Source organism: Ambystoma mexicanum, chromosome 2p (genome assembly GCF_040938575.1).
Source record: "Ambystoma mexicanum isolate Mex_15411 chromosome 2p, UKY_AmexF1_1, whole genome shotgun sequence".
Lineage (NCBI taxonomy): Eukaryota > Metazoa > Chordata > Amphibia > Caudata > Ambystomatidae > Ambystoma > Ambystoma mexicanum.
The window spans coordinates 1,135,119,268-1,135,132,909 of record NC_090923.1 but is presented as its reverse complement, the minus strand read 5'-3'; the positions used below and the strand labels follow the sequence as shown (position 1 = coordinate 1,135,132,909).

General features: G+C 46.6%; 1 protein-coding gene across 4 annotated transcripts in view; it reads right to left on the bottom strand.

Annotated features, from left to right (window-relative positions):
- Nucleotides 1-13,642, bottom strand: part of TUT1 (terminal uridylyl transferase 1, U6 snRNA-specific) — a 688,083-nt gene that overhangs the window by 360,876 nt on the left and 313,565 nt on the right. For all 4 annotated transcript variants that reach the window (XM_069645196.1, XM_069645195.1, XM_069645199.1 and 1 more), the window contains one exon: nucleotides 11,359-11,473. In XM_069645196.1, coding sequence (XP_069501297.1) covers nucleotides 11,359-11,473 — 115 coding nt within the window. The remainder of the gene's footprint in view (nucleotides 1-11,358; nucleotides 11,474-13,642) is intronic.

The following is a 13,642-nucleotide window of genomic DNA, read 5'->3' as shown; positions in this document are numbered from 1 at the left end:
GTCAAGACTAGTTTGTCCCCGGGCTGAAGCACCGTTCTTGGTCTTCAGAGATCAGGTAAAGGAGCAGGGCTCCATCAGGCTGGTAACTGAAAGGGGTGCTGGACCACTTCAGGAGTTATCTTTGGATCTTCAAGAGGGTGCTCTTCTTTGAGGGATTATTGGCTCCAACAATGATCTGCAGAAATAGCTGCAGAGGTCCTCTTTTTATCCAAATTCTAAGCTGGAAGCACGTGAAAGCCCAACAATTGTAAGGATCTGCTGGTTTCGCGTTTGCCCCATGTGATGCTGGAAATGCATTGGAGGGACAGGGCCTGCCTGTCTTTGTCCCGTAGTCCTTTTTCATTAGTGTTCTGTATTGTTTTCTGCCCAGGAGTCCATGTGGGACTCCTGGCAGTGCAGCCCTTCCTGTTTTTGGTGTGGTGTACAGACCCATGGGATAACCTTATGGCACCCATGGGTGGGGGTACAACCCTGTGCCCCTAGTGTATGATTTTGGGCACCTGTGTGTGGCCCACAGAGCAGGGTATGGGCTAGTGGCAGCTCCACGCTGAATTTGACAGGTGCTCAGAGTATCCTCCATTTTGGGATGCCCAGGCCCTGACATTGGAATCAGTGATTCCTGATAGGAAACAAGGTGGCCTCTTGCTTTCTATTGCCTGTTACCTTGTTTTCCCAAAGTCCTGGGAAGCCGTGACTCTGTCCCTTACCCCTGACTGGCTGTTGGGTGGAAGTTTCATATATGGTGTTGTTGTGAAGTCCAGGCCAGACTGACTGGAGCCTTCCCACCCAGTGATTGTATGTTGTGGGTACACCCTGTGGGTGGGACCTGGGTGAATGGAGTATGTGACCAATATGCACTTCTTTTTGTGGATGTCTGGTTTCTGGTGTTTGACACAATGACTGAGACAGTCCTGCCCGAAACTGGTATGAATGCAGTGTGTAGTGTTGAATGGCTGGGTACTTTTCCCAATACACATTCCTTGTTGTAAATGCCTGAGAGGGAGGAGTATGGCCTGAATGCACTGTATGCCTGATTGGCTGACTGACTGCTGAATGCCCTTCTGAGTGATTGGTTACCTGAGTGTGACCCAGAAGAATGAATGAGATATCAATTAGTATATCTGGGGGCCTCTTACTGTGTCACTGTCAATGTAAGAATTCCCCTGTTCTTGGTCACGCCACTCACCCTCCTCCTCACCTGTGGTATCGTCGTCCACCTGGCGGCCAAATCACGTCTTCCACAGTGCCTTTTTTTGGTGTGGGGGTAAGCTCTGCCTCAGAAGGAAGCCACCCTGACCTCGGAGAGGTCTAGGGGGGCCCTTCTTCCGGAACAAACAAATTAGGGTAAAAAGCTGAGCGGCATAAAAAACCCCTCTCTGGGCAATGGTAGTGAAGGTCTCCGAAAGGCCATGACGCTCAGTATAGATGATGGTGGCTGGAGTAGAAAGGAGTCCAAGACAGACAGAGCTGCTAAGCAACAGGAGGGCAGTACGGCCGGAATAATAGTAGGGAACACGAGGGCCTAACTAGGACAGCAAAACAAAAAGAGGGAGAAAGCCACAAAAACAAGAAAAAACAACAGGAAAGGGAGAAAGGATAAACACGAAACGGCAGAGGAGAAGGCTGCCAAAGAAAAAAGGAACGTGAAGGGAAACTGGCAAACAAAGAGCCAAGAAAGCTAGCAAACTGGTACCGGAGGGAAAAAGGAAAGACCAAAGCAGAGCGAGGAAAACTGCAGCGTATCCACCCGAAAGCCTCACACGAATGGGTTGCAACGCGTAGGCTTCCGGGTTCAGCCGATGGAAAAGGATTCCTACGGCCGCAAGGCTGCAGGAAGCTAGACCGTCGCACTCTGGTAGGCGCCACCTATTCCACACACGCCAGTTCCCTCGGCATGTGACACTGCTAGAATTCGTTCAGAAGTTGGAATTGAAACTAACATTGAAACTGAAGCTGAATCTCGAAGCCGAGCCTGAAGAAGGTTGACTGCCGTCTCCTTTCGCCGAAATCCAAAAGCCGCCGAGCCGTCAAGACTGTTCAAGAGAAGACCTAATTAGGCACCACAATTCTTCACAAACTCTTTGCGGTCCTGAGCTACAGACATCGAGGTGCACCACACGCCTCTTCCTTGCAGGACGTCTTCGCTCCGTCGGCGACTAGCACCGCTGGGACCGAAGCTGCCGCCTCGACGCCGAGTTCACTTTCTTCTAGGGATCTCAACGATCCGTGGCTCCTGCTGTAAAGGGAGCCGCTCAAGAAGGATCCGTCGACGACTCGTTGAAATCTGCTATTCTAGGTACATTGGGGTGGTAGAAACATTATAGAAGGATATAAGACTTATAGAACAATATATGGACTGGGCTAGTAGCATATCTTTTTTTTACAGTTTCCCAGGTGTAGGGATCTCCACACAGAACTGTGCCTAAACGGTAGGGGACAGTATTCTGCTAATTGGTCTAACTAACTGCTTTCCCTCCTGTGTCTATTGTTGGTTACCTTTATTAAGTGATTTGTGTGACATTTAACCAGAGTACAATTGATGCACTTTAATGAAATCTGATAATAATTGTGGTACCACTTAGAACTGTATATTTTTGCCATGGTAGATTTACTGAGCACAAAGTGAGTGATTGTGATTGTGTATATAACCTTGAACCTTAATTATATAAAGACTGTGTTTTAACTAATATAGTGTGTGGACATTCCTTTGTGGGTGCTTGGGGACTACACTGTACTTAAGAACCAGCCTGCATCACCTCCTGAGAAGCTAGGCCTTGACTGCTCGACTATGTTACCAATAATAGAGAATCTTGGCTCGGGTCCTCTGTGCCTCTCCTCTGCCATATAGAGAGCAGGAGTACTGACACCGCACTCCAGTCTTTACAATGGTGGCAGCGGCAGGATGCTTATGGTTTTAAGAATCAGTGTATAACCGTGCGACTTACAAAATATCTACACTTTGCTATATTGAGGTTTAGTTGTGTACCAGATAACTGCATTACAATCAATGGAGTCTATTGCAAATGGTAAATTGACTAGGATGAGCTTAGAGGCTCTCCAGAGTGCTTGTGAAGCCAGGGAGTTAGTCTTTGAAGATAGGTCTAGGGCTGAGCTGATAGCTGGCCTGGTGGACTACCAGACTGATGGTGAAACTCTTGAAGGGGGGGGGATGCAACCAATGAGGACTCTGCCCCTGGGGTTGTTCATGAATCTGACTCTGGGAATGCCACCATTCCTGCTGCCTCTGTTCCGAACCTCAGCACTGCTCTTCAGGGGAGGGCCTGAAGATTGAACTTTTAAAATTGGAGCTACAACGGGAACAGTTAGCCTTTCAATACGAAAAGCTGGAAACAGAAGCAGAGTTAAAGAAAGAGGAGTTAGTTAGCACAGCAAGTGATACTCAAAGATAGGGACACTGATCACCAGAAAATCCAGCTAGAGAAAGCTAGAGTGGAGACTTCAGCTAAACCAGTTGAGAGTGGCAGGTCCCCAGCCACCAAGTTCATGAAATATTTGGTTGGTGTGTTTGTGGAGGGTTCTGATGTCCTCCAATGGATTGAAGAGTTTGAAATGGCTTATGCAATTCATGATGTTGGTAAGAGAGATTGGGCTAAGTGTTTGTTAAGCAGAGTGTCTCAGACTGGATATGACTGTATTCTGAAACTGAGTGTGGAAGAAAGGGGTCAGTTTGAGTGCATGAAGTATGCTTTGATTGCCAAGTTTTGGGACGAACCTACCCAATACCTTCAAAGGTTCAGGGATTTTAAGAAAAGAGAGAATGTGTCTTGCACATATAAACATGATGGGGTGGATTGATGGATACAAGGTGAAAACCTTGAAAACGTTTGTTGAATTGTCCCACCTGTTTTTTGAGCATTTTTCTGAAGCCTTTTCACCAGAGCTGCGTCAGAAACCTAGGGTTTTTACTTCTTTTGCCTCTTTAATGTTGATGCCGTCAATATTGAAGGCTGTGTATTTGTTGCTGATTGTGCTAAGGTTAGCCGGCGCTCCTAGGATCAGGAACGCCGTCTTGTCATCATTCAAGTCCGTGGGATGCCATCCATGCCTGAATGATTAGAAACATTTTATTCACCAGGGCCAGGTCAGTATCGTAGTCACCAGTGAGGGGTATGTGGATCTGGATGTCATCTGCACAATTTGTGTAGGTGACACCCAGATGGTCAAGGTCATCAAAAAGTGGCTTCATTAAGACATTGTACATCGTGGGTGATATACAAGAAACATGGGGTACTCCGCATGTTATAGGTGAGGGGTCTGCTGAGGCGGAAGGAGAGAAGACTCTCATTGACCTGTTAGTCAGAAATGAGTGAATCCAAGCTGTGGTTTCCTGGGAGAAATGTGCATTAGTGGACAGATGTTTACAAAGCACTTTGTGATCTACCAGATCATTAGCAGCTGATAGGTCTAGCAGTAGTAAAAGAGCAAGTTTCCTATTGTTTTGAGTTTGTCTATTTGGTTCTTAAGATATATCAGAGCCGTTTCTGTACCATGTTGTGGTCTAAAACCGGATTGCCTGAGCCCTAGGAGGTTGTTGGTCTCCAAATATTCTTGGATCTGGAGGAAGGCTGCTTTATCTATTATCTTGAGTAAAAACAGGACAGTTGTAATCGTCCTGTAGTTAGTGGGGATAGTTGAGTCTAATAGTGGTAAGACCCATGCATCCTTAAGGTTATTGGGGACACTGCTAGTTAGAAATGAGGCATTGATTAATTTAATGATAAAGGGAGACAGGTGTCTGGCTGCTTCTTCGATTATTTTGGCAGGGCAAATATCTCTGTGGCATCTTGAGGGTTTAAGTAAGGCAATGATATTTTCCACCTCTTGCGTGGAGACTTGGAAAAATTAAAAACGCTGAGGGGGTTTAGAAGCGTGGTCTATGGAGCTGTGGGTAGATCCTATTTTGGTAAGGCTTATCCTTTTCTCTGATATTTTGTTTTGGAGGAGGGCAATTTTATTGGACAATGCATTTTGGATATTAGTGCACCATACTTTATCCTTTGTGCAGGTATCACCGGGGGCGATAGGGGCTTCCATTTCTCTTAGGATAACTAAGAGTTCCTCAGTAATGTTAATCCTTTTGATATAAGTCCCACGATTGGTCAGTATTATTTCAGCCTATTATGAATGTAATATTTGTTTTTTTTATCATTATGTACATTTATGGTTGAACAACCGAAATAAATTGTTTAAGTAAGACGAACAACTTACTAACCACTGGTAACGTTCTTTCGACTGGATGTTCCTCCAACGTATTCCTCATCTTTGATATTTTATATCCAGCCTCAGCTGCTTCGGCAAAATATTTTCGGCAGAGGGCGCTGTGCGTCGATGCAGTCGACTCAATGTCCCTCGAGGGGTTGATGTCATCGAAGGTATTTATAGCATGTGCAGAGACCCTTGGCTTCAGTTCTGTTTTTCATACAGCAGAAATTACCTGCATAAGCACAGGCTTGACCGTACTAAGCTTTGAAGGAGCGAAAAGTGTAATATAATGGGAAATTCTACTGTGGGGTAGGCTGGGAGAGTGATGAGGAATACGTGGGAGGAACAGCCAATCGAAAGAACGGTACCAGGGATAAGTAACTTGTTCTTCGAATTGATTGTGTCCTTCCACATATTCCTCATCTTTGATAGACTACCAAAGCAGTGTTTGTTTTGGTGGAGCAGTAAGAATGTAGTTATTAATGGTTTCCATGAACCGAATGGAGCACAGCTTTTCCAAAGCTTCCATCAACCGAGGGAAGACTCAAGGCAATAATGTTTTGTGAACATGTGTATAGTAGACCACGTAGTTGCCTCACAAATGCTTTTGATTGGGACACCCCTTTGCAGAGCTGTAAAGGTAGCCATGCCCCTGGTGGACTGTACCGTTAAGCCTTCTGGAGGATCCTTGCCCAACAGTCTAACATTCTGAAATTCCCAGAACGATCGATCTGGATAAGGTCTGTTTAGTCACAGCCTGACCCAGTATGTGACCTCTATAGCTATAAAAAGCTGATCAATACAAATTTTGGATAATCTATATATGTAGAAGCTTAGAGCACTACTTGGATCCAATCTGTATAATCTCTCCTCCTCTTTGCCAGGGTAAGATGGAGGATAGAAAGTGGGAAATACAATTTTTTTGTCCTGCATGAAAATCTGAAATGATTTTAGGTAAAAATGAAGGGTTAACCCTCAGGACTCATTTAACCTTATCAAAAATAGTAAAGGGTTGCTTGTATGACAGTGCCTGCAATTCACTCACTCCACGGGCTGAAGTTAATGCCACCAAGAGTATAGTTTTAAATGTTAGCAATCTTAACAGGCATGGATGTAGAGGTTCAAAAGGTGCATGCAGAAAACACGTTAATACCAGATTAAGGTCCCAAACTGGAACCTGGAAAGGAGATGAGGAGAACACATTGGTGGGCCCCTTTAGAAATGGTGTCACTAGTAGGATCTTGAAATATAAAGATTCGTATTACGAGCGCTTAAATATGGATAGCGCCGTCAAATAGACATTAATAGTTCCAACCTGGAGCCACAGGTTGGCTAGGTATAGTAGAAAATATAACACTTCTGGTGTCTTGTATAGTAAAGGGTCCACATTCATGTCCATGCACCAGCTTCAGAATTTGTTCCAATGGCAGTGGTACAAGGTCTTTGTTGCTGGCCTTCTGGCCGAAAGCAAAATCTCCATTACGTCATCCGGGAGGTCCCAATCCTTGTATCTCAGCCTCTCAGAAACCATGCGTGAAGGCGGAGTGTCTTGACTTCTGGATGGAGAACACGACCCTCCTGTCGCGAGAGAAGGTCCTCTCTTAGTGGAAGACGCATTGGAGAGCAGATGGACATATCCAGAAGGTCCAGGTACCACGTCCTCCTGGCCTGATCCGTGGAAATTAGGACCATTTGTTTCCTGAACCTGCTCAGGACGGGGACTGGAGGAAACGCATACAGGAGTGGAAATTCCCAGTCCACCATGAAAGCTTCTCCTAGAGCTCCTCTGGAGGAGATTCCCTGGAGCAGTACAGTTCGCACCTCTGGTTGACACTGGTCGCGAACTGATCCACTGCGGGGCTCCCCAAAGGGTGAAGATCTCTTGAAGGACTTCCTGAGCTAGTTGCCACTCATGGCAGACTGTGCTCTGACTGCTCAGAGTGTCTGCCGCTGTGTTCTCCTTTCCGGCTAGGTGAACTGCTAATAAGGAGATTCCTTCTTGAATTGCTCAGTACCAAAGCTGCATTGCCTTTCTGCACAGTGGTAGTGACCCTACACCTTCTCTCTTGTTGAGGTAGTACATGGCCACTGTGTTCCGTCATTATCAGAACATTCTTTCCCAGTACAGAGGGCAGAAAGGCCTTCAGCGTTAGTCTATTGCCCTCAGCTCCTAAAGAGTGAGGTCTAGTTTGGACTCAGATGGAGACCAACAAACACTGATTGTCAGATTGTTGGCGTGGGCTCCCCACCCCGTGAGTGAGGCGTCCGTCACTACTGTTATCTCCAGCCATGGTTGCAAAAAGTTTCTCCCTTCAGAATGTTGTCCTCGGAGGCCCACCACAGAAGGTCCTGTGCGACCCTGCCTGTAACCTGACGTAGGTCTGACATGTTGCCTGAGAATTGAGCCCATTGAAGGGATCTCATTCTCGGGCGAGCCTCTGGCACCAGAAAAATGCAGGATGCCATGAGGCCGAGCAACCTCAAAAGAATCGAAGGCCAGGAGACACTGGGCACTCTGAAACTTGACAAGGTCTTTCCCAAGGATGTATCCGGTACAGCCCCTATGAATTGGAGCTTTTGAGAAGGCGTCATAAGGGACTTCTTGTAATTGAGGTAAAAGCCCAGCCTGTGAAGAGAATGGCAGGTGAGGTTGAGATGATCCAGGACTTGTTCGGACACTGCCATCAGTTTGGTGAAAACCCTCAGGCGGAGGTCAGCCCGAATGGCAGAACTAGAAACTGATAATGAGAACCGCCAACGGGGAACCTCAGGAATTTTCTGTGCTTGAGATGGATTGGCACATGAAAACAAGGATCCTAAAGGTTCAATGACACCATCCAATCCTGGAGTCGGAGGGCTTGAACGATCTGAGAAAATGTGACCATCTTGAAGTTGTCCTTCCTGAAGAACTTGTTCAAGTATCTCAAGTCCAAAATGGGTCTCAGTCTTCCGTCCTTCTTGGGTATTAGGAAATATGGAAAGTACAATCCCTTGTTCCTCTCCGCTAGAGGCAATGGTTCTTTAGCGCAGGGTAAACATTTCCGGCACAAGGAGCGGATCTGGAACTCTCAAAAGTGTGGCTCCCCGGTGGATGGTTCTGAGGTCTTTGAATGAAGGGAAGGCAGCAACCCCGGGCTATGGTTTCCAATGCCCAAGCATCCGAAGTAATGTCTCGCCATTCTTTCAGATGCTGAGACAGCCTGCCTCCCACTGGTGTTTCGTGACTCAAGACCTCAGTGAGGTTTTGAGGCGGCTATTGCAGTGGCTGTTGGTAAGGATTCCCCTGCTTGAGCGGGCTGATCACCTCTCCCTCGTCCACCACGAAGGAATCTTCTTTGGCCTCTTTGACCAGCCATTCCTCTCGCTCTTCCAACTGAGGAGTAGTAGCGAAAAGATCTACGCCTCCAAGGCTTTCCGCTGGGGCGAAAGGGCGAGGCTGCCTAAAAGCGGCACCTAAGGAATTGGCTGCCACCTTCGAGGTCTGCAATTTATCAAGGCTTTCGTCAGCCTTGTTCCCAAAAAGGTGAGAACCATCAAAAGGCATGTTAAGGAGTCCAGCCTGCACATCCAGCACAAATCCTGAATTCCTCAACAACGCACATCTGCGTATTACAGTGCTAGTTGCCATGGCTCTGCTGATGCAGTCAGCAGAATCCAGGCCCAACTGAAGAGACTCGCACATGGCTTCTTTGACATCTCTAACAATATCCAAGAATCCGTCTCTTTCCTCCCCCTCAGGGATATGCTCCGTCGCCATTGAAATACAGTCCCATAGAGGGAATGAGAATTTTGCTAAGGCACACGTTGAGTTTGCTGATTTAAGAGCCATGCTCCCTGCAGAAAATACTTTCCTTGCCCATTCATCTACTCACTTGTCATCCCTATCTGGAGGGATGATAGGATAAGCAGCCTGTTTTGAAGTTGTCGTAGCTGCCTGCACTGCCAGACTTTCTGGAGTGGGGTGTTTTGATAGGTAGTCAAGGTCACTACTAGATGACTGATAACTGGTACTTTCTAGTCAGGTTTTTGTTTACTGTCGGATTAGCCTCTGGCATTTCCCAATTTGCTGCCACCCTTTTTTGGAGAGCAATGTGAAATGGTAAAATGGGATTCATTTGCAGACCCTTATCAAAGATAATCCTGCTCACAGGGGAAATTGGCCAACCCCACCCCAATTACTCTACAACTTTAGACATCAACTGTCTATATGAAGCATCTGCATGCTCACCAGCTTCAGGACTACGAAATTCAAGCTCTGATGAAGAGTCCATCCCACTGGCTGTTTGCAGCTTGTCAAAGAGATCTTTTAAACTGGATTCTTCGGAGATAAAACTCTCAGGCACATTAGGTGTACCATATTGAAGCCCAAAAAGCGCATCAGTATCTGATGGCTATTTTCCTCATAAATTGTTTGTGGCTCGAAGAATTCTTTCCTTAGCAAAGGACTATATTCCTTAACCGGTATGGGCATTACCGGTTTCAGAAATTTAGAACTCTACCTTTGAGGAGCCGTCTATATTTTTACTGAAGTCGACTTCAAAGGCTTCAATGGTGTTGAAGGTGCCATAGGTGTAGAAGGAACAGCTGGCGATGGCGCAGTCGTTGTCGAAGGCGTAGCTGGAGTCAATTGTTGTTGACGACCTAGGCATCGCCTTATGCTTCGACCTACGATTCGAAGGATCCTTAGATGATTTCTCATCTCGTCGAGGCTTCAGCAACACTCAATGAAGATCTGGCCTTCGTGAGGGATTGAGGGAGCACGGGATTTGGCTCGAGCCCTTTCCTTTCCAGCTTCTTTGGAAGGCGCAGTAGCAACATGGCCTGCTGAGGGTTTTTGCCTCTCAAATATTTTTAGCATTTCAAACCTAAATGCTTCCCATTCGGCCAGTGTGGAGGCCTTTGTGGGACAAGATACCCTCTCAGGGGATGTGTCTGACAACAAAGTCGAAGAAGGCAACCTGTGGTGCCTCTTTTCAGATTTCCTAGACGACAATGAGGAGTGGTGGGAGCCACTCCTCGATCTGGATCTTTTAACCTTCTTCCTTCGAGGAGAGTCGCCTCTCGGCTCGTCCGAGGAAGGTTTTTTCAATGGGGTAGTCAATGGGGATTTATTGGGGTATTTACCTACCGCCAATTTCCCCTTTCGCTCCTTCAGAACCTTTCCGGTCATAGACTGGCATTTGGAGCAGGCCGAGGTCACCACAGACATATTTGATGTGGGACGGTTATCGACATTTTGGACTCGCAGTCTCAACACTTTAGAACCAGGTCTTTGGAGTAGTGGGTGTTGAGGAAGAAGAAATGTTCTCGATTAGAAAAAGTGCGCCGTAGTTTCTCGAAGCGTAAGCGTACAAAGAAAAATGGCGCTGAAGCCAACGGGTACTGTGCGTGCTATATACCTTTGATGACATCCTTGAGACGAAGACCCTCGAGGGACATCGAGTCGACTGCATCAACGCACACAGCCCTCTGTCGGCAAAAAAATTCCAAAGCAGCTGAAGCTGAATATCGAATATCAAAGATGAGGAATAGGTGGGAGGACACAATCCATTCGAAATAGGTATGCAGGAGTAGTTCTATAATGCGCACAGGCCACCAAGTTCAGGCATTCTAGAAAACAATGAAAAAAAGGCATGAAAAATGACCGACTTTGTGACAAGAATGGAAAGATCACCTCCCCTTTATTCTCAGTCAACTTAGAGTACAAACACATTCAAGAACAAGAGTAAGGGCCTCATCACGAGTTGGGCGGTAATGCTGGCGTGAGCTGGGGAGAAATCCGCCGAAGCCCTGATTTGGCGGACCCTTAAATCTGGCGGTAATAGCGCTACCGAGGTGGGATGGCTTTACTTATCTCGCCCTTGAAGGATTTAGTGGAAGCATATAACTCCAATAGCCAAGTCTCTAAGATATTAGGCTTTCTGGAATGACTGCATCCCCACTTCTGTTACACAATGGCACCTGTGACACCTTACCCCTACCAGCCCAGGGGAAGGTAAAGGAAGGTTGCACGTAGAATGATGCAGAGCGCAGCCATGGACACAGAGCATGCAGGTGGTCAGAGCAACCGCATACTATTAAAACATGTAGACTGGTAAATAGCTCATAGATACAAAGACTGACACAAGCACATACCTGGAAAAAACTCTGACAAGACCTCTTTCAATAATGTGACCAATAGTTCCCGAACTTTCTGCTCACTCTGAGATAGTTCGAACATCCGCACTAACTGTGCAGCCTGCTGGTCCACCTGAGGGAGAAACAGAGACAGATTGAATATAATCTTGTCAGCTGAGGACCTTAAGGACAAAGACTCATCACCCATGCCCAGCTTACTAGAAGACAAGGACTCTTGAATACCCAATTCTGCCAAACGTCTGCCTCTTCGTCTTGCTGCCCTAGCACCATCATTCACGAGTGACAGTCAGTCTTTGCCTCTGACTGTGTCTCTTCATTTGGTCAGTGATCAGGACGCAGTCCCAGTAATGGCTTGGTTTAGCCACCATGGAGTTGGTCCTGTAGTGAAGGCTGGTTAGTGGGGTGGTAGAGTGGGAAGGGGAAAATATGAGTGAAGGCTCTAGCTATGTGCATCTTTGCAGCATGCAGATAATTCACAGAGCGAAACAAAGTTCAGCACCATGTTTGTTTGTTTGTTTGTTTTATTCACTTATAATGCGCACCAGACCCGCAGGTATCCGGGCGCAGCAGTACAGAAAATGCGAAGCTTAAGTTGCAGGGTGGGGTCATGGGATATATACACTGTACAAATACAAAATACAAAATATAGACTGCAAAATATCACAGGAAGGCAGCAGTTGCGATTTACATGCAGAATAAATACAAAATATGATCAAGACAGTCTATGTACAGGTACTGTATGGGCGAAAGCTCAATGGTCAGGTGGGCAAAGTGAGTGGGACCATAGGATCATAATGAAGTGTATATTCTAGGGTGGGGTGGGGGATAAGTGGGCGCCGATAGGCTATTCATTGGTAGTCCTTAGCAGATTGATGTAGTTAATTCTGAATTTAGGGAAGGGCTGTGTGTAGTCTCCACAAAGTCCAACCACAAGCCAAGTCTTTGTTGGCCAAATATCAGTGAAACCAAATAGTCCAGACGTTCTGAGCGATCCCCTGGTGATTAAGAGTCAGGAGCAATTTTTACTGCATTAAGCCTGAGCAAACAAGCTTCTGTTAGCTTTAATACCTCTTCTAGTGGTAGCAGTGGTTGGGCAAACAGCTTGCTCTAGGGAAGTGTGCAGTGAAGGCAAGAATACAGAGCAAAAGAATACCTTGAATAAAGGAATGTCCACACAGGTAGAAGTTAAATACAGGTTACATTTCATAAACGTTCGTAAGATTGCAGGTACGGTAACCAGTGATAAGAAGATTTTTCGATAACACTCAGGTGAGGGATATGAAACTACATAAAGGTAGAACAGGGTTTTCCAGAGCAAATGAAATACCAAACGTTCTAATGGGGTATCAATGGCAGAGCGTTTAGGTGTAACTCAAGGGAGGAAACAGGCTCATAGTGATGTACAATTAATCCCCACTGTTACCCCCAAAGAATACACCTTTAATAAAATCACACATTGAACATTGTTAGGAGGGTGTTTCAAAGTAACTACCTGAGGTAGGACTTTGAAAAGCCAACAAAGGGTTAGCAAGGCTTTCACAACCTATCAAGATGAATTTCAAGAATCTGGCCGGGTGGACAGATTTTAGGAGGCCACCCTAGGTATGAAGAACAGGGAGCTCTGAGAGGTTAGCAAAACCCAATCAAGGTAATTGGATGAACAGTCAGGGCTCAGTCTCAAGAAGAGAGTGAGTGAGGTCAGGGGACCTCAAGGACTATGGCACACAATAATTCAATTTAGACAGTCACGTATAAAAACACATTTATTATAGGCTTTCGGGGGGGCGTGGCTAGCTGCCATGCAGTAAGGAATCGACCTCTGTGAGCTCCTGCCCAATCCATCCATTGATCAGCTTTTCGCTATTGTATACTGATTCTCTGACAAGATTCTGGTATCGGAATGCCTAGGGAACACTATCACTGCCAAGTCGACGTCCTTTGGTGAGGCACAGAGACACGACTCACCTGAAATTGCTGGAGTTTACTGCCAAAAATGGTGCCCGCCATACGCTGAGGCGGCTCCGCTGGGGTGCTGTGAGCTGCGCCGAGATCAGCCTGTGAGCACCCCGTGGGACGCGTGGAGGCCAAAGGAGGGTTCGAGGCAAAGGCGTGCCTGTAGCTAAGCGGGGCAGAGGGCGTTGCCACGTGTGCACGTAGTCTTTGCACATTTCTTCAGTTAATATCCCAACAACGGGGGGTCACGCGGGCCTCACCCCCTGTAAAGCTGAGCATCTCTGTGAAGGTGCTTGGGACGACCCTCGGCTTGATAAACCCCTGTGGG